The sequence below is a fragment of the Scyliorhinus torazame genome, chromosome 10, assembly GCF_047496885.1.
Source record: "Scyliorhinus torazame isolate Kashiwa2021f chromosome 10, sScyTor2.1, whole genome shotgun sequence".
Taxonomy (NCBI): Eukaryota; Metazoa; Chordata; class Chondrichthyes; order Carcharhiniformes; family Scyliorhinidae; genus Scyliorhinus; species Scyliorhinus torazame.
Window position 1 is genome coordinate 242,081,482 of NC_092716.1, and position 20,871 is coordinate 242,102,352.

Here is a 20,871-nt window from a genome sequence, read left to right on the forward strand (position 1 = left end):
GCGGGTCCGCCATCTTTGCTCTCGGGTCAGCTTCCCCTGCACCTTGCCTTTGTCCCTTCCTCTCCTGTTTGTGCTGCTTTCTGCTCTCCCGCAGTTCCATGCAGCTCTGCTCGCTCCTTAGCCTCCCACGGCCGTCCTTTCACAGCCCCGCAAAACCGGGGAAGCAGGTCCTCAAATCCCGCCGGAGTGAGAGCCCCCGAATGTGAAGCTCACACACACACTGCCGCCACCGGAAGTCCCCTTGCTACTGTTTTTTAACCAAATGACAGAAGCCACTGTGTACCAGCAATAAGTTTCACATTAAATTAGCAAAACAAAAGGAATAAATATGTTTCATACAACGTCTTTACCCAAAGAACCACTTGCTCAAGTGACTATTTATAATACAGGGAAGGGGGTTAGATACTGCACTTGGGGTGAAGATCAACCGATACGGGTGGGGGGGGGGGTGGAAGACGGGATCAGGCTATTGATATTATGATCAGCCGTGATCATACTGAATTGACAGAGCAGGCTCGAAGAGCTGAATGGCGGCCTCCTGCACTTATTTTCTCCGTTTCTATGTTCCCAGAAGCAAAACAGTTGAAAATCCCTGCATTACAATGTGTGTGTATATTTTTTGAACAGGCAGCATAAAGATATAGCATTGATGAATTTGGCCAATGTTTTGCACCGAGCCCATTTCTCAGCAGATGCAGCTATATTGGTTCATGCAGCATTGGATGTATCCACTGACTTCCTCACAAGTCATTATACTCTTGGAAACATTTATGCTGTAAGTATACTGAATCTTTTCTCTGGTTAATTTTGTGTCCATTCTGGTTAGTGTGCTTAATGTCTTTAAAGTTTTGTGCAATTTTTTCTTTACATTTATTGTCCAAAATTTCTGCATAAGTAAAATATTACTGTACAAGCGACATGGTTGCTGAGGTTTTTCATCTTGCACTCATCAAGAATTTGCAAACGTCAAATGTATTGTTTGCCCTGATGAGTGCAAGATGAAAAGCTTCAGCAGCATGTCTCTTTTAGCAATATTCAAGTTCTGAATGAAATGAAATGAAAATCGCTTATTGTCCCAAGTAGGCTTCAAATGAAGTTACTGTGAAAAGCCCGAATCACCACTTTCCGCCGCCCTGTTCGGAGAGGCTGGTACAGGTTCTGTACCACCAATCGACAGTCACATTAGGGCTAAGGGGATGGTTGTTTCCTCTTGTGAGATTGTGTGGGAGACTGGAGCTAGGGAACACAGTTTAAGAATAAGAGGTCTCCCCTTTAAGGAGAATTTATTTTCTCTGAGGGTCAGTAGTCTTGCCAGAAAGCAGCAGGGGGCTGAGTCATTCAATTTATTCAAGGCTGAGTTAGATAGATTTTTTGATAGATCAGGGTCAAAGATTATGGAAGGCAGACTGGAAATTCCAGTTGAAACCGCAAGCAGATTATCTGTGGTTTTATCGATTGTCGGAGCAGGCTTGAAGAGCTGAATAGCCCATCCCTGCTCCCAAGTCCTACATTCTTATGTATGTTCCAGTGTACATTTGTGGCCTAGGTTTGTTATTTGGATTGCGAAAATATGTTTTGAACGTTTTCTATCCTGCGTACACAACAGTCTTGTTAACAACTTGTAACAGGTGAATCTTTTGATTATTTATGGAGTGGCCACAGGAATTTCTGTACTTTGCTCCATCATGTGAAATCCTAATTGTTTCCTTGGTGTTGGTATAGTCAGTGTGTGAACTATGACATTTTTCAGCTGTAGGAAGAATTTGGAACTTGTCGACCATGTCAAATATTGTGTAAACCTTCAAGGGGATTCACTTCTATTACAAGTAACAGGGATAAAAGTTGAATGATCGGTTCCAGAAAAGTAATTGATACAGTTTGATTATAGAAAGTACAAAAGAAACTCGGAAATGTGGAATATTTTTCCAAAATGTATTTATTTACAACTGGGTGGAATAATTGTTACAAAGCGCGTATATTCATAAATTGCTTTAGGATGCGTCAGTATAGTTCGAAGCTTTGTGACTCGCAAATACCATTAGGGCTCAGTGTTGCACCCCATCACACTGGTGAAATAGCGATCATGCAGGGAAAATGCCAAAGGGCCAAGAAATCCTGATTTGGATGTCATAAGTAAAACCACCAAATTGTATAATTTGTACAATGTTGATTGGTTGCAATATGACTGCATAGACAGCAAATTTACCAGTATAGAACAAGCAGATGACAAAACAAAATTGTCGCTGTGTTCCAAATGATTCCAGTGGCCTCTGGTACCATGAGCAGCATCACCTACCACGCGCCTAACTATGTCAGGTAGCAGAGGATGGTTTCCCGAATTAAAAGCAATCTTAATTTTAAATGGAATTTTGATGTAATTTTCTTTTACAGATGTTGGGGGAGTATAACCATTCAATACTATGCTATGATCAGGCATTGCTTATAAGGCCAGGTTTTGAACATGCAATGAGGCGGAAGCATGCTGTCCTGTGTCAGCAGAAACTGGAACAAAAACTGGAGGCACAGCACAGGTGGGTGTAGGAGAAACTCAGTTGCAATTTTGTTTTTAACAAGGAACCATGGAAGAGTACAGCACAGAAGTAGGCCGGGAGGAGTAAGAGTCTGTGCCAAATCTTTCAGAACAGTCCATTTAGTTTCAATCGCTCCTCTTTCCCCATATTCCTGCACTTTTTCTTCATTTACTTATCCAACTCTCTTTCGAAGATGACAATTAAATCTGCTTAATGCTTCTTTTCATCACTCATTAAAAGTAACTCTAGTTGAATAGTATCCTTCCTTTACAATTTTATTAACAAATGTAGGGGGTCAGTTAGCTCAGTTGGCTGGACGGCTGGTTCATGATGCAGAGCGACGCCAACAGTGCGGGTTCAATTTCTGTACCGCGTGAGGTTATTCATGAAGGCCCTGCTATCTCAACCTTGCCCCTTACCTGAAGTGTGGTGACCCTCAGGTTGAATCACCAACAGTCATCGGTCCTCTGGGACTGTGGTGACATATATTAACAAATGTATCCCAAGGACAGTTATGTGAAAAATATAGTCCTGGAGAATTATTAGTGAGTCATTTCAGATTTATAAAAATAGTCTTGTGCAAAGATATTTTACAGATACAACTTGGGAATAATGCTGACTTGCATTTGGCAGTAAATCTGCACGTTGACTCTTAACTTTATCCCATGCTGACTTTCTTTTTTAACCTTTTTATTAATGAGGCTTATTATGATGTTTCATGTATTTAGATCTCTGCAGCGAACATTAAATGAACTGAAGGAGTACCAGAAGCAGCATGATAATTATCTGAGGCAGCAAGAATTGCTGGAGAAGCACAAAGTTATGCAAGATGAGCAGCTGCTAAGAAATATAATCCATGAAACACAAATGGCTAAAGAGACTCAGCTAGGTAAACCTTGGTGCAAAATATAAAACAGCAATGTTTTAATTTTCATTGTGCTTAGCTGACTGCTTTCGGTACTGCTGTAGTTAGAATGGTTACTTTGTAGGTAAAGTAGTCGACTTAAAACTAATAATTTTTTGACAATTTTGAATTCCTGCGGTTGTCTTTTGGAATAATTTCAACAATGTGCTGTCAGTTTTGTTCAAGGAAATTGATACGGGCAATTATTTTACAAAGTACTATAATAAACATAGGAACCAACGTATTTAATTTGTAAATCCTTCTTGAAAACAGCTCTATATGTATTTGTTTGCCACGTTAGCCAACAAATTATCCAACTTTGAAAAAAGTAGCTTAAAAGTCATAGCACCCCTTTCGAGAAAGAGTCAGATGAGCTTTGTAGGTGACAAAATGGGTAAAATGATCTGCAACCTGTGACACTCTAAAACTGGGATCGGTTAGAAATTACTCGCTGCACGAAGCAAATATTTAGATTAAATTTGTGTTTTTATTTTTTCAGGAAACCACCAGCTTTGTCGCTGGGTTAACAAACAGCAAATTTTGCACTGCCAGTGGGATCGGCCTGTGCGCTACACCAGAGGAGACCAATTTAATACAGTGGAGCATGTTCAGGTATAAATTTAAGAAAACTAGCAACTTAAACAATCCATGCCTGATACAAGATGAAAGCAATTTTGGCACAGCTTGGAATGCTTTCTTTGATGCACCTGTTCATTTTCAGTTTGCTCCCACTGTAACCCAACTCCGTAATCCGCTTTAAGACTTGGAGGTTCCGGGCCATAGGGCGGTCTCTTTTTACAGCAGTCCAGTATTTATGTACTGTACTGCTACTAGCTTTTTAATTATTTAATTACTTTTACATTCCCTAGCTGCCATGTGGAATTTGAACACTCCATCAGATTATTAATTCAATCCTCTGGATGACTCGTAATAGTAACATAAACATTATGGTACCATTCCCAGTAACCACCATTCATTTGCATATGCTGTGTCCAGTAAGCTAGAGCCATTTAATCTATATTCCTACTATTTGTTTATTTCGCTTCCCTAATATCTAACCTTTCATTGGCTTGTGGCTCTTGTCATGGGAGTGCCCCTTTAAGAAATGTTTTTGTCTTATCACATGGCTTCAGTGATGTCATTGTGTGGGTGGATCTGGGCTGTGGCTCTGTGGGATTTTACTTAGGTTTTTGAGTTTTGGACTGGCTTGAACTGCGCAGGTTGAAAGAAGTGTTTCTCTATCCTCATTTTAAAAGCTGTTTCCAGACTACTTGGTAACTTTAAAGAGATAATTGCTTTCTGGAAGGAATTCAAACCTGCCGTTTGGAAAGGGGAACAGAGTATCAATAACAAGCCTTGTACCAGTGAGAATGCCGTGTGCTGGGCCACACCTTTGAAAAGGGGTTTCTGGTTTTACTTGGATTTTGTTATTGAATTGGAACAGTTAAGAGGGAATTCATTAAGGGTTATACATAGATTATTGCAGCTGTGTGGAGTCTTGATGTTTGTAGTTGATATAAATTCTTGCTGTGTGTGTTCATACGAATGTTAACTAAATTCGTAGAATAAAGTCTGTTTTTTGATTAAAAGCACCTAAAATCTCTGTTGCATAACACCTGAAAGGCAGGCTCTTGTGCTCATTGTAGCCAAAATCAATAAACAGAGGTCAGGTGAACTCCATACTATACTTTGGAGTTTTCTAAACCCTGGCCCATAACACTCTTAATGTGAACAAATCTTCAGCCCAGCTCCTTCACCTATGAACATACAGACATGCATACAAATCAGGAGCAGGTGAAGGTCATTTGGCCCCTCGAGTCTGCTCCGCCATTCAATAAGATCATGGCTGATCTGCTTTTGACCACAACTCCACATTCCCGCCTATCCCCAATAACCTTTGACTCTCTTGTTACTCGAGAACCTCTATGCCATAAAAATATTGAATGACCCTGCCTCCACTGCTTTCTGGAGAGGGCAGTTCCAAAAACACATGATCCTACTCTATTTCCGGTTAACCAACCAATCCTCTAGCCATGCTATTATTTTACCCCCTACAGCCTTGTGTGCTAACCTTTGATGTGGCACCTTGTCAAATGCCCAAGTACAAAATATCCACAGGTTCCCCTTTATCCACATTGCTTGTTACTTCCTCAAAGAACTATCAGTACCTGGCTATTCTTCTCCGTGTTCGTTGGCCACAAACAGGTCCCAGAACAAGTAGTCAAACATGATTTCCCTTTCACAAAACCATATTGACACTGCTTTAAGATTTTCAAAGTGCCCTGTTATGACCTCCTTGATAATAGATTCCAGTATTTTCCCTATGACCGATGTTTTTTTATAAATGTTTTTTATTGGGTTTCTGAACAAAGTATATTTGCAGTTATGTGCACAGAATAATATATATATATATAAAGAGAAGTGGAAAAAAACTGGTATGATATTGTGCAGTGGTTCAACAACAGCAACTCTGTACAGTTAGCAATATTATTTTTAACAAATATGTAAGCACATGTTTGTGGGGGGTGGGGGGGGGGGAGCGGTGAGAACTGGGGAGGTACATATACATTTGGGTGCCGGAGAAACAATTACATTAGTTATGTCCAATACAGAGAGGGCAATACGAGAATGGATCTGGTGTTGGTGTTGTTACTTGCTTCTCTCGGACTGTTTTCGCTGCCGTTGCCGGCGTGCGTTCACCTCCGCTTCGGCCGTTCGTCCCGTCTTTCACCTGTATTTTCCTTGCTTTCTGTTACTGTATTTGCCAAGTTTGTTGTCGTTTCCTGTGCTCTCCTTCCGGCTGTCATTCCCTTGCCTCCCACCCTACCCCCTGTTAGGGGTAAAAATATTCACATGAAGGCCTGAGTATAAGTTTAAAAAATCAGTTTATTATGTCAGAATTCTGGGAGACAAGGTCTGAGGCTCCGCAGCCTTTGACAACACCTTATCTCACTTGAGCTAAGGCTCACACGGGTTAATATACAGATTCAAGGGGCGGAATTAGTTGTATTCTCATCTACAAATAATCATTCAGCCATTTTATATCACAAAATAGCTGACAGCCATTTTGTGTCTTTTCTGATATTAACAGCATTGTGTATACACTGTCTGTTTCTACAAATTGCCTCTTCTAAAGAGACATCTAAGCCAATGAGTACCTTTTGTTTCATCAGAACTATTCAAAAGTAATATAGGAGCACAAATGTAGTTACAGGGCCACCTATAGTGAGAGCCTTTTTCCTTGGATGGTGATGTCTAGCACGAGGGGGCATACCTTTAAATTGAGGGGAGATAGATATAAGACCGATGTCAGAGATAGGTTCTTTATTCGGAGAGTAGTAAGGGCTTGGAATGCCCTGCCTGCAACAGTAGTGGACTCACCAACACTAAGGACATTCAAATGGTCATTGGATATGCATATGGACAATAAGGGAATAGTGTAGATGGGCTTTAGAGTGGTTTCACAGGTCGGCGCAACATCGAGGGCCGAAGGGCCTGTACTGCGCTGTAATGTTCTATGTTCTATAATTTATATCGTAGTCCAGTATCACAAAATGCCCTCCAACGCCCCCCACTCTCTGGTTCCCTTCTATTGTTCCCTGTCTCTTCCCCCATTCCCCCCCCCCCCCTTCCCCCCCTCCCCTCTCCCCTTCTCCTGTGGTTCGCCTTTCTTTTCTCTTTGGTTTAGCTGCCCCCCCCCCCCGGTCTATCCCTCGCTCTCACGCCTTGGCTACTTTTCCCTGATTCTTGGCTACCTGGCTATTCTTCTGCTTGTTCGTTGGCCACAAACAGGTTCCAGAACAATTGGGTGAATGGCTCCCACATTCTGTGGAAGCCGTCGTCTGACCCTTGGGTGGCGAATTTTTATTTTCTCCATTTGGAGAGATTCTGAGAGGTCGGACAGCCAGTCTGCAGCTTTGGGTGGTGTTGCTGACCGCCAGCCGAACAGGATTCTACAGCGGGTGATCAGGGAGGCAAAGGCAAGGGCGTCCGCCCTCCTCCCCAGGAGTATATCTGGCTGGTCTGATACCCCGAAGACCGCCACTTTCGGGCATGGCTCCACCCTCATCCCCACCACTTTGGACATTGCCTCAAAGAAGGCTGTCCAGTACCCCGCAAGTCTGGGACAAGACCAGAACACGTGGGGGTGGTTGGCCGGGCCTCCTTGGCACCGTTCACATCTATCGTCCACCTCCACCTATGGCTGATGTTAAGCTCGCTTGCCGGTAGTTTCTTCTTTTCTTCTTTTCTCTTTCCTTATTTTCTTGAATAGAGGAGTCACATTTGTCATTTCCCCATCTGATTAGGCCTTTCCAGAATCTAGGGAATTATGCAAAACCCATGCATCTATGATCTCAGCAGCCACTTGCTTTAAGACCCCTAGAATGAAGTCCATCAGGACCTTGGAATTAATTGGCTTTTAGTTCTGTCTTGATCCCTTTGCTCCTGTTATTTAAATTCCCCGTCTCAATATAATTTACTGTTATCTGTAAACTTGTACAGCTTTATTTCTGTTCCGATTTCCACATTATTTGTAGAGTCACAACAATAATGTCACCAGCACCGATTCATTTAGCACTCTGCTGGTGACGCCTTGCCACGTTTCTCTATCCCTTACCGGCCTTTGTTTTCCCTGTTTTAATCAATTTTATGCCCAAGGTATGGTGTTACAAATATTTGAAATCATTATCTTTCAACACCAGCATTGTACTATTTTTTTTCTTGAGTCAATAATATGAGTTTCTTCAGCAATAGGTAAAATGTTGTTGCTTTTAAGTTGCAGCAGAATTGTGAAAATGTCAGAGGCAAGTCCAGATCCAGGGCTACCTCATTGAAGCCTACTTGTGACAAGCGATTTTCATTTCATTTCACAATGCCACAGCAGACCTACAAGTCAATAATAATGAACTTCGACAAAAGTTCATGCCTCCAAAAATAATTTGAGCAGTTGCTTCTTGAGATTGTGACGACATTTGTGGTTGACAATTGGTTGACCGAAGCTAAACCAAAGCTGGCGCACAGTAGTGCTATTTCAACATTAAACTTGTTTAAAGAAAATTGACGGTGCATTGAAATTGCCTAGCGTGATTGAGAAAACATTTTGCAAGTATTATTGCGTGAAACAATCGTCCCAGGCATTGCTGGAAATTGAAGGTTGTGTCACTTCATAAGATATTGCCCAAATTTTGCTGGGATCTCTGGCCGTTCAGTAACGACGATGTGACCAAGCAGGAGAAGGGACCAATTACATTGAAGTATTCTCACAGACAGCAATCCAGGAAATAAAATGCGCTGATTACCCTTCAATTTTTACAAATTTTGCAGGGAATAAAACAAGCTGAGATGTTGTGAAGTTTAAAAAATAATTGTTAAACTGGAATTTTATAATGAAAAAAGAAATGCCATTACACTAATATGAAGTTAAATATTCCAAGGTCAGAGAGGTTGCTTAGTTGCTGTTTTTATTTTGTGCAGTATTTTTAAAAACCCAGTTCCACTTTTTAAAAAGGGTGTAATCTTTTGGGGAGCATTCAACAAGAATGCTGCACGTGTAATCATGGAATTTCTTGTCAGCCCATAATTTCTAAAGATTGCCATCTGTAGGGACTTGAACGTCGCACCTTGTGGAGGTGGAGGGAATCACAGACAGCAGTTTCTACATTTAACTGAACGTTTCCAGACACCAGGGGCGCGATTCTCCACTCCCACGCTGGTTGGGAGAATCGCCTGGGCCGCCAAAATTTCCGGGGACGCCGGTCCGACGCCCTCCCAAGAGGCGGGAACGGCCCGGTCGAGTTTCGCGGGCCGCAGGCCGGAGAATCGCCAGAGACACCGAAAATGGCGATTCTCCGGCACCCCCGCTATTCTGAGGCCCGGAAGGGCCGAGCGGCCAGGCCAAAACGGCGGGTTTCCCCCGGAGCCGTCCACACCTGGTCGCTGCAGTCGTGGGCGGTGTGTGAACGCTGGGGGGGGGGGGGGGGCGGCCTGTGGGGGGGGGGGGGGGGAATCCTGCACCGGGACGTACCTCAGATGTGGGGTGGCCCGTGATCGGTGCCCACTGATCGTCGGGCCGTCCTCTCTGGAGGAGGACCTCCTTCCGCGGCCCCGCAAGATCCGTCCGCCATCTTCTTGCGGGGCGGACCTAGAGAGGACGGCAACCACGCATGCGCGGGTTGGCGCCGGCCAACCCGCGCATGCGCGGATGACGTCCGTTATGCGGCGCCGGCCGCGTCATCTATGCGGCGCCGCTTTTACCCGGGCGACAAGGCCTGGCGCGGGTAGATGACGCGGCCCCGATACTGGCCCATTGTCAGGGCCTGAATCGGTCGGGACCGGGGCCGTTCCGCGCCGTCGTGAACCTCAACGGCGTTCACGACGGCGCGGCCACCTCAGCGTGGGGGTGGAGAATCCCGCCCCAGACGTTGCTGTCAGTTTTGTGGGATGCTGAAGGTGAATGCTGGCAGTTTCACTCTTATTACAACTACCAAAGTCTGAGCCATTTTCATGGAAAGCTGATCTTTTAAATTTGGTTTATGTTTTATGGATGTCAAAGTCAATTATGACTTTATATAAAATATTTTTAAGAATCTGTTGTAATTCCCTTTTTTGTTTTTACAAATCTCTCATTTCATACAGAATGACCACTTAATGCATGCCAGGATATTTGCAGAATACCCTAAGCTTTTTTTCTGAAAGAATTTGTAAGATAGTCACTCCTCCTTCTCTGCTGCATGTCGCTTGTATTAGTTTCTCGTCAAGACATTTGAAAACAATTTGGAATGAGTTACCCATGTTTTTTAGTCAAGCTTCAGATTGCCAAAGGGTGACATTCCCTTACTCTTTCATTTTTGGTCCGTGCTCCAGAAAGCTTAACTGAGCTGTCACGGAAGGAGCTTAATTGAATCACATGATGGGTCTGCATCCGGTATATCTTATTATTGGAAAAATGCTGAGAGCTGATATTTCATTGATTGTTTTAAATGGCACTTCCTCTTTCAGTTTGGAGAGGACAGTTCTACCTCCAATATGATGCCCGTCGAGATGGAGTTGGTGATGAATATTACTTGGAGCAACATGCAGCAGCAATTTCCATCGTCACCAGCAGGCCGATCAGTGTTGAATGTATGGGGGAAGGATTTCTCAAGCTATAATGTAAGTAAGAAGGAAGGAGAGGTGGGATAACTTCGAGTCTTGTATGACTTGTTTCACGCCCCTCCCCCAACACCATCACCAACCACCCACCTCTTCTCATTCCACTTCAGTTATTTGCTTTGATGGGGAACTTTTGAATCCTTACAGGAGCAAAATTCTTGAACATTATTCCTGCAAGTCAACACTCTATATAACATTTGGGGTACAGTTTTTTTCCTTCAAGGTTTCGCTCATTCATAAACCCAAGATTTTGGTTTTAGTTTGAATATATTCATGTGCATTCCATTTTTACTCATCATTACTACCTAATGGCATCTTAATTGATTTTTGTATCTGATGTAATTTTTGATTTTGCATTATTTGAACAAGTTGTTGAAACTGTCCTTCGTGACAGTGAAAAAATTATTTAAATTGTAGTTTTAACCATTGTTTCAGCTCTGTGTTCGTATAGGATCGACAAACACTGGCAGTAAGTCTGTCTGACTTTGTTATAAATGCTGTGCTAAAAGATTTTCTGGGGTGCTTTTATTGGGCCATTCTGCTTTGGTATAATATTCTACACTACTGACACATAACAAGGGTTTTATGAACCCCGAAGCAGAGCACTGGCAATCACGTACACTGCTCCCCAGACCGATAGGGAATCTCTTGATTAGCCAGTTGTGCAGAAGGTTATGCTGTTTCTATTCTCCTTGCACAATACAGGAAAGTGAGAGAGATAAGTTCATAGGAGGGTCACCCCAGCTTGCACCAGCGCAGCCAGGTACAAAGTGGAGCAGTCAGGCACACAATGTCAGGTTGCCTCTTGTTTGCTGGGGATGGGGAGAAGAGACAAACGCTTATTTTGTGAAAGCTAGTTTAGGGTATTATTTTGTTCAGAAATGACCACTTCAGGCATTTGTCTTCTACTTTAACATTCCTTAGAAATTTGCTGAAAAAAAATTGGTAAGTGTTCAAGAAAATCATACTTGGTTGGCATTACAAATGCAGTACTAAGATATGTAATACTTAATTGTGTGCTTTTTACGTTGCCAGGATATATTGTGGCCCAAAAGGTTGGACTGTATGCGCACCTATCCCACTCTTCCCACTGCAGCCGATCTTCCAACATACTTTCTACCTCCAGAATACAAAGGTTTTGGGTGAGTATTGTTGTTTGAAAATTGTGGTACTTTGTAAGGTACTGGGATGACATTTTCGCAACCAATAACAGCACACCGTAGCACCACAGAACAGTAATGATCACAGATTTTTTTTTCCAGCCTTTGTGGTTTTTCAATCATTTTCCAGGAGATATGTATGGCTTGGACTGTGTTATTAAGCTCGTAGCAGGGATGGTTCAGAATACAGAAATAATAGGAGTGAAACTTGAATAGTTGTTAAGTTATTTCAACCCGGAGATGTGTTTGAAACCATATCCTATCTGTTCTTAAGGAAAATAAACACTTATTGTTCAAGAAAATGTGTTTCAGCTGCCCAGAATGGAGCAATGTAATGTCAGCCACGTACCTCCAATAGTGATATTTTGCCATGTGTCATGTACTAATATGAGTTCACGTTTAACAAGCTAGGAAAATAATGTAGATTAAACACATTAATCGCATTCTGCAATTTAATACTTTAAAATATAACTTGCATGAAAAGTGTTTGCTTTCATTTTCAGGTAAATTTAATATGTTCTGTTAATATTACGAATCAGTAAACAATTGAGAATTTTTGTTTTTGTTTTTGCTAGTGTCCAATCACTTCTGACATTTTCAGGAAAGCAAGATAGAGATGTGGCTGGCCGCCTTCCTGACTGTTCTTCCATGTTAGAGTTCCACAATAACGAAAAGCTGAATCATCTAGTGAAAGAACTGGAAAACAGGCCAGATTTGAAATCTGGAATACCAGACTACTATGCCAAGCAGGTAGCTATAAATACGTAACTAAATGCCATATTGTACTGGTCTTGTTGAATCCTAAACTACTGGCAGAGCAATATTTCGGCGCTGTTCGAGCATGTTTCTGTGAAAGAAAAACCGGTGCCAGAGTTTGCAAGGGAGTTGGGAGCCCGTGAGTGAGAGCAAGAGTAGACCATAGAGCTGTTGGAGCCTGCTCCGCTGTTCAACGCAATCATTGCTGATTTTTCAGCTCGACTCCACTTTCCAGCCCACTCCTCCTACCTTTATTCTCTGATACCGAAAATCTGTCTATCTCAGCCTTAAATATGCTCTTCAAAGGAGCATTTACATTGCTCCTTCGTAGACAGGTTAGAAGATTCCTAACTGTTTAAGTCGAGAAATTATCCTCCCTCTGTCTTCATTTTACTTTGGGTATCTTCGCACCCACACTTTGGGGAATAGTGGGGAAGTGGTGGAAGCTGATTATCAGCCTGTTGAACCATGTTATGTGAAAGCTCCTTCTGTGACCAGCAAATCCTTATATTGGACGTGAACCTGATTCTTTTATTTCAGAGGTAGGAGTGCTGCCACTGTGTCACAAGACTTCCTGCCATAAATAATCAACCCCTTATCCTGAAGCTGTGCCAGTGTTCTAGATTCCCCAGCCAGTGGAGACACGTCTCAGTATCTACCCTGTCAAGCCCCTTCAGAATCTGGAACATTTCAGAAAGATTACCTCTCATTCTTCTAGACTCCAGAGCATATAGGCTCAGTTCACTCATACTTTAAGGACAATCCTGTTGTCCAGGAGCGAACCTTGCTATACTTCCTCCAAGGCAAATGTATCCTTCCTGAAGTATGGAAACCAAAACTCTATTTTCCAAAGTAGTAAATCACCATTCCCAACACCAGAGGGAATGATTGAAAAAATGCCATTTTCTACTTATACGGGTTAGAATACCACAAAGGGTATTTACGATTTCAATTAAAACAGCAATGCAAAGGTTCGTAGCACAGGTCGCAACATATTAAGCCAATGCAGTCAAGCTTACTGACTGGATGAAAAGTACTGACTTTTTTGTAATCATTTTTTTAAAGTTGTTCATGTTGGTAGCTGATCTTCAGCCTATGACAGAACTTTACCAAAGTCACCTTCAGTCTATGTAATGAACTAGCCAGCAGAAACCTTCTCTATAACCTCGTTGCTTTAGACACTGCACATGAAGACTTCTAGTGATCGTGCATTAAGCTCCTTCATGGAAATATTTCCCTTTCCTGTTGTTTGTTTGTACAATCCAAGCATTTCTCGGAACTTCTCTGCACTGCCCCAGGTCGGTCAATTTTGTTACCAAGGAGAACAATAGGCACATTGGTTTCATCTGTCATGAGTGCATCAAGCTCTGCTTTCGATCATGCCAGATGCTGTCAGTCTGCGCAGTCAATCAGGAAGACAAAAGCATTGATAGCGGGAGGTATTGTTTGCGGACCCTGCAGGCTTGTAGTAAAAGTCATCCCAGCAATCATTAGCTCTTCTGAGGTTGGATGTAGCATTGGCACATGTTGTGCCAGTCTATCATCGATGAGCATGTGCAATGGAGTTGTCTTTCCAACATTGTCCCGTCCTAGAAATACTAATTGTTCCGAATTCTTGTGCAGTCCTGGAAACTACAATAGTTTATTAGTGAAACCATTATAACTCCATTCAAAATAGGAGGTCTTAAGGGTTCTTTTACAACCTTTGTGTGGATTGTTACAGTGCTTGGTTACATGCCAACGCAAAGGAGCATGTTTTTTTTAAAATAGCTGTTTTCGATTTTGGATTTCTGTTCATACACGCAAAGCAATTTGTAGGAGAGGCAACAGCACAGAACCGGACAGCGAAAGATTAACAAAAATGCAACGGAACCAGCTTTGTGACACAGCAGGGACTGACTCATCAAAAACAACTGGCTTATAATTACAACCTCCACCTCTCTGACATCTGAAATCCAAGGGGGGAAAAGAAAAGACGGATGGGTCCAAACGGCAGGGCACCTGCGGCAAAATGTGGCTGTGATAACTTGGGATTCGATTACTGGGATGGGTCACAACGTCGGGAGAAGGGGAGCGGAAGCAAGGTGTAGTGTTAAATGCAAGCGGGAGCGAGGCTCGCAAACTGCCTGGGTGGGGAGGGGAGGACGAGAGAGAGAAGGGAGAGAGTGAGCTCCTGGCAAAATTGATCTTTACTGCTCTGGGCACTGGGGGTTTGAGTCCCAGCGCCGTGTGCGCTCCCATGTCCCCGAAAGTACTGATATAATGGAAACACTTACGTTGCAAAATATTCCAAGTATCCCATTTCATTTAAAGCACATGGGTTCACATTGAACAAATGTGATTCTACCTGTTAAAATAAACACATCAATTTGTATACCTGCTTCAGATATTAGAAAGCAGTTGAATTATAGGGTACTACTCGAGTGTGATAAGTGTGGTAACTGTTCTCCCTATACATTGAAGACAAGCACAGTTTAGCTTTTGCTACCCAAAGATTTGCACTGCAAAGTGGACACAATAATAATAATAATAATCACTTATTGTCACGAGTAGGCTTCAATGAAGTTACTGTGAAAAGCCCCTAGTCGCCACATTCCAGCGCCTGTTCGGGGAGGCCAGTACGGGAATTGAACCCACGCTGCTGGAATTGTTCTTCAGTACAAGCCAGCTGTTTAGCCCACTGTGCTAAACATGCAATACATCATTCACAATGCCGATTGTATCCTCAAATTACAATTGTAATTTGCTGTTTTTCACCAGGCTCTGTTTTCTCACTTGAGTATTAACGAGGAGCAAGTTGGGGAGGTCATCTCACAAGCTATTGAAAAGGTGAGCAAATCATTTTTGCGTGTCAGATTAAAGCTGATGTATCACCGAGGGAGTCTCCAGCATTTTAGACCTCTCCCGTATGGCTGTTTTTAAATACATGTAATAAATGTGTATGTAATATGATCATTGATGTGAACTACATCAGCTTCCTTCCAAAACTGCTTGTTGCCTCCCGAAAATAAGTTTGCAAATATCAGAACATCTATTTAACGTTATCCTATATTCTTCATATCCTAACCAGTCTACATGTAAGTAGTTTGTCCCCATGCAAATATATTTTTTGAACAATTACTGTACGCCCCGTCCTTGGTGTTCTTTTTATGTTTGTCATTGTTGAATTTGAAGGAGGCAGGAATTATTTGGAAAGTAGTTTTTGGATCAAAGTGCCCAATTTGCATTGAAGAAAATAGTAGCCGCCACAAATTGTGTTGGCATTCCTATGGAAAATGTTTCTGAATCTACCCTGCTAGGCAGTTCCTACTTGATCCATAAATTTGCAGCTGCAGGAGTGAGAAACTGGCTTTAAAGGTCATTTAAAGTTCCGATGTGTTTTACTGTACAAAATGGTGAGGACTTTTCCTGGAATTTTCTTTCCCACAAGCTGCTATGAACCAAACATGGTCTAATCATGACATATTGCAGGTGCCAGAAATCTGGAGTGCCTAATGGTCCTGACTTCTGACCTTTTTCTGTGCTGGCAACGTGGAACAAGATACTGGTGTTATGGTGGGTGGGGTGTGGGATAGAATGGAGTTGGTACTTCGAATGGACACCACTCTGCCTGATAATATAACACCTGCTATTTATTCATATCTTGTTTTACACCGCTATTTCATATCTTTCTCTCTTCCTGTTTTCCCCAGCCCTTTTTCTGAGTACTTACTTACTGTTGCGTTCCTTTTTTCAATTCTGTCCATCTCCAATGACTCTCCCTGAAGAAGGCTTGTAACATTGACTGACTTCTGGTTATCCACTGCTAACTGACCTGCTGAGTATTCTCTATCCAATAACACCCCAGTTGCTCAATTGTTGAAACAGTTGTATTCCAATCTATTTGAGTCACCGAGCATTTGTTTGTTTCACTATTTCATATCAAATGCTTCTGCAACTGATTAGTCATGTGTGAACGATTTATCTTTAACACTTGTGGAATAATTCCACTTACAAGATGTGTTCTGTATTTAATATTAACCTGTAACGTTTGTGCTCTCTACCCACAAACAGATCAGCAATTTTCATTTAATCTAGAGAAACAAAATCTGATTATTCATGATTTATGCCACCTCGCTTAAATAGAGCCAATGAAAATTGAAATCTTATGCATCTCTTTTTTTTGTCATTTATTCTGACTGATTGTTGCGACCTAACCCTGGGGAGCCTAACCGTAAAATGATACAGCATAGAAAGAGGCCATTGGCTCTCCTCATGCCTATGCCAGCTCTTTGATATCTAATTAGTCACGTTCAACCACTCTTTCCCCTTGGCTCTGTAGATTTTTTCCTTCAAGTATTTATACTATTCTGTTTTGAATGTTGCTATTGAGCCTACAACCCTTTTCGGCAGCACATTCCAGATCACAGTGATTCACTACATTAAAAATGTTTCCCCGTGCCACCTCTGTCTCACCAGGTTATCAACTGTTCTGCCACTGGGAATGGTTTCTCCTTATTTACTTCACCAAAACCTTTCATAATTGCGAACACCAATCAAATCTCCTCCTTACCTACTTGCTCTAAGAAACCATTCAATCCACCAAGCCTACTCTGGCTTTCAACAAGATCATGGCTGACCTGATTGTGGCCCTCAGAGAAGAAATTGCTCCCCATTTTTTTCTTAAATGGAGACCCCGTTGAAACCGTGCTCCCTAGTTCTAGATTCTCTTAAGGAGAAACGACCTCTGAACATAATTCTGTCAAGCCCCTTCAAAATCTTCTCTGTTTGAGCAAGATCACCTCCCACGATTTAAACATACTGCTCCAGCTGAGGCAACCAGTGATTTAGAAGGGCTTTGCATGACTGTAACCTTTTTTATATTCGATTGCTCCATTAAGAAAGCCAAGGATCTCTTCTGCTTTAACAGCCTTCTGAAATTTGTTCTGCCACTTGCAAACATTTGTATTCCTGCGTCCCAGGCTTCTGTGTTCCTGTACCCCTTCAAAATTGTAACCGCGCTAGTTTAAATTGCCTCTCCTCTGTCTTTCTAACTATATCTATAGTTCTGAATTACTGCCCCAATGCTATTGTTCGTTGCCTAACTTGAGGATTAACCACACAAAAAGTTAATTTGTTTATCGTATGGTCATGCACCAATTGTGAAAGAGAAATGGTGAATATTTTCAACTATTGCACAATGAGTCCGCTATTGCACAATGAGTGCTGTTGATGTTGAGCTTTGTTATACCCCAGTATTCTCAAACTAGACAGAACAAAGTTTTCTGAATCACCATACTCACACCTTGCTCATCATTCTCACACAAGACGGAACATGTTATTCTCACTATATCTATGTATTGGAAGTTTGTAATTTATACATGACTGGAAGTAAATGTTTTGAATGCATGAGCGGGCACATTGCACAGTGGTTAGCACAGTTGCTTCACAGCTCCAGGGTCCCAGGTTTGATTCCAGGCTTGGGTCACTGTCTATGTGGAGTCTGCACGTTCTCTGCCTGTCTGCGTGGGTTTCCTCAGGGTGCTCCGGTTTCCTCCCACAGTCCAAAGATGATGTGCAGGTTAGGTGGATTGGCCATGCTAAAGTGCCCTTCGTGTCCAGAAAGGTTGGGTGGGGTTACGGGGATAGAATGGAGGTGTGGGCTTGGGTAGGGTGCTCTTTCCAAGGGCTGGTGCAGACTCGGTGGGCTGAATGGCCTCCTTCTGCACTGTAAATTCATGTTATTTCTTGACTGATCTACTCATTGATTTTGATGACGTGCATTATTGTCATTTAAAAAAAAACAGCAGATCTGTTTTTCTTCCAGCAAACTGCTCCGATGTGGTTACTATTGAATGAAGCGGGTTTGTACTGGCGAGCTATTGGCAACACAACCTCTGCTCTTGGCTGTTTGAGACAAGCACTAAATCTGGTTCCAGAAGATTATATGGATATTCCACTAGTCAACTTGGCTAACCTACTCATCCACATTGAGCTACATCAGGATGCTGCTGCTCTTTTGCATAAAGCACTTGCTATTAACAGCACAGAGGTAAGTTAAATAGGAAATAAATGGTTGGCATGCATCGAACCAATGAAAAACCAAAATCTAACTGAGGTCTATTACTGCAAAGGACCTGTTTGCACTTCAAAAAGTGACAGAGAAATGGTGCATGATCTCATCTACATTCTATAGTACAAGTTAACGTTACACATTAGCCTTGTGGATAGCACAATTGCTTCACAGCTCCAGGGTCCCAGGTTCGATTCCGGCTTGGGTCACTGTCTGTGCGGAGTCTGCACGTTCGCCCCGTGTCTGCGTGGGTTTCCTCCGGGTGCTCTGGTTTCCTCCCACAGTCCAAAGATGTGCAGGGTAGGTGGATTGGCCATGATCAATTGCCCTTAGTGTCCAAAATTGCCCTTAGTGTTGGGTGGGGTTACTGGGTTATGGGGATAGGGTGGAGGTGTGGACCTTGGGTGGGGTGCTCTTTCCAAGAGCCGGTGCAGACTCGATGGGCCGAATGGCCTCCTTCTGCACTGTAAATTCTATGAAAAGAACATTAAAGGGGAGTGGGATCCTCAGCAGCAGGGAAGCAAATGAGGGGCTGAAAGGAGGTGCAGTACTCAGCAATGGCAAGCTGAATAGACATGTTAGGCAGGAGCACAGCAGGGAGTGGGGAAAACCTGTTGTCTCTATTTCAATGTAAGAGGGCTGACAGGTAATGCTGATGAGCTCAGGGCATGGATAGGTAAGTGAGACTGGGGTATTATAGCCATAACTGAAGCACGGCTAAGGGAGGGACAGGATTGGCAGCTTAATGTTCCAAGGTTCTTAATGTTAGGCGGGACAGAGATGGAGGAAAGAGAGGAGGGGGAGTTGCATTTTTGTTTAAGGGGAGCATCACGGCAGTGATGAATAGCAGAGGGATCATCCAGCGATGCTTTGTGGGTGGAACTAAGAAATAAGAAGGGGATGGTGACCTTATTGGGGTCGTACTATAGCCCCCCAAATAGTCAACGGGAATTAGAAGAACAAATATGCAGAGAGATTGGGGAGACTTGTAAGAGTAATGGGGTTGTCATAGTAGGTAATTTTAATTTTCCTAACATAGACTGGGACTTCCATCGTGTTAAGGGCTTAGATGGGGATTTGTAAGTGTGTTCAGGAAGGTTTCCTCAAGCAGTAGGTGGAGGGTCCTATTCTGGAAAGGGCATGACCTACTCTTGGGAAATAGGGCAAGGCAAGTGACTGAGGTGATGGTGGGGGACCACTTTGGGACCAGTGACCATAGTTCCATTAATTCTAAAATAGTTATGGACAGGGACAAAACTGGTCCAGAGTTGCAAGTTCTAAATTGGGGCAAGGCAGATTTTGATGGAATTAGACAGGTGCTTGCGAGAGTTGATTGGAGTAGCTTGTTTGAGGGCAAAGGGACCTCCAGCAATTGGGAGGCCTTTAAAAGTGAAATAGTTGGAGTTCAGGATTAAGGACCGGGCTGGCAGGAGTTGGGAACCCTGGATGACAAAACATATTGAGGTTTTGACCAGGAAGACGAAGGAGGCATGGCTCAGATACAAGCAGTTGGAATCGAGGGATTCCCTGGAGGTGTACAGGAGATACAGGAGTATACTCGAGAAGGAAATTAGGAGGGCAAAAAGCGAGCACGAGGTAGCTTTGGCTGAGAGGATTAAGATGAATCCAGAGTAATTCTTTTGAGTACATTAAAGGAAGAAGAATAACTAGAGCGGGAATAGGACCAACGAGGACACGTGTAGAACCGCAGGGGAAGGGGGGCAATATTTCTCCTCTTGTGTTTACTGTGGAGAAAGACATGAAGACTTGGGAAATGGGATTAGTGGCGATATATTGGGGACAGTTCACATTGCAGTTGAGGAGGTGATGGATGTATCACAATATTTGAAAGTGGATAAATCTGGTCTTGGCCAGGCATATCCAAGAACACAGCATGAGGCTAAAGAAGAAATTGCAAGAGCCCTGGCTGAGATATTTGCATCATCTTTAGCCACGGAGGGTAGCAAAAGTTGGCCCTTATTTAAGAAGGGATGTAAAGAAAAACCTGGGAATTATAGACTGGTAAGCCTAACATCTGTGATGTTACTCGAGAGGATTCTGAGGGATAAGATATCCAGGCATTTGTAAAGACAGGGTTTGATTAGGATAGTCAGCATGGCTTTGTGCATGGGAGATCATGCCGTACAAATTTGTTGGCGATCTTTAATGAAGTGATCAGGAGGGTTGATGAGGGCAGGGTGGTAGACGTGGTCTATATGGCCTTTGATAAAGTTACACATGGTAGGTTGCTCTGGAAGGTTGGATCACAAGGAATCCAAGGACAGCTGGCAAATTGGATATACAATTGGCTTGATG

The 20,871-nt window shown here is 42.8% G+C and overlaps 1 protein-coding gene and 1 pseudogene across 3 annotated transcripts in view; one reads left to right on the top strand and one right to left on the bottom strand.

Annotated features, from left to right (window-relative positions):
• ttc17 (tetratricopeptide repeat domain 17) overlaps window positions 1-20,871 on the top strand; it is a 147,724-nt gene that overhangs the window by 52,500 nt on the left and 74,353 nt on the right. For all 3 annotated transcript variants that reach the window (XM_072466614.1, XM_072466615.1, XM_072466616.1), the window contains 9 exons: window positions 628-775; window positions 2,392-2,531; window positions 3,260-3,420; window positions 3,935-4,047; window positions 10,435-10,587; window positions 11,623-11,729; window positions 12,323-12,497; window positions 15,264-15,332; window positions 18,310-18,534. In XM_072466614.1, the coding sequence (XP_072322715.1) occupies window positions 628-775; window positions 2,392-2,531; window positions 3,260-3,420; window positions 3,935-4,047; window positions 10,435-10,587; window positions 11,623-11,729; window positions 12,323-12,497; window positions 15,264-15,332; window positions 18,310-18,534 (1,291 nt within the window). The remainder of the gene's footprint in view (window positions 1-627; window positions 776-2,391; window positions 2,532-3,259; window positions 3,421-3,934; window positions 4,048-10,434; window positions 10,588-11,622; window positions 11,730-12,322; window positions 12,498-15,263; window positions 15,333-18,309; window positions 18,535-20,871) is intronic.
• Window positions 13,625-14,810, bottom strand: LOC140384778 (small COPII coat GTPase SAR1B pseudogene; annotated as a pseudogene).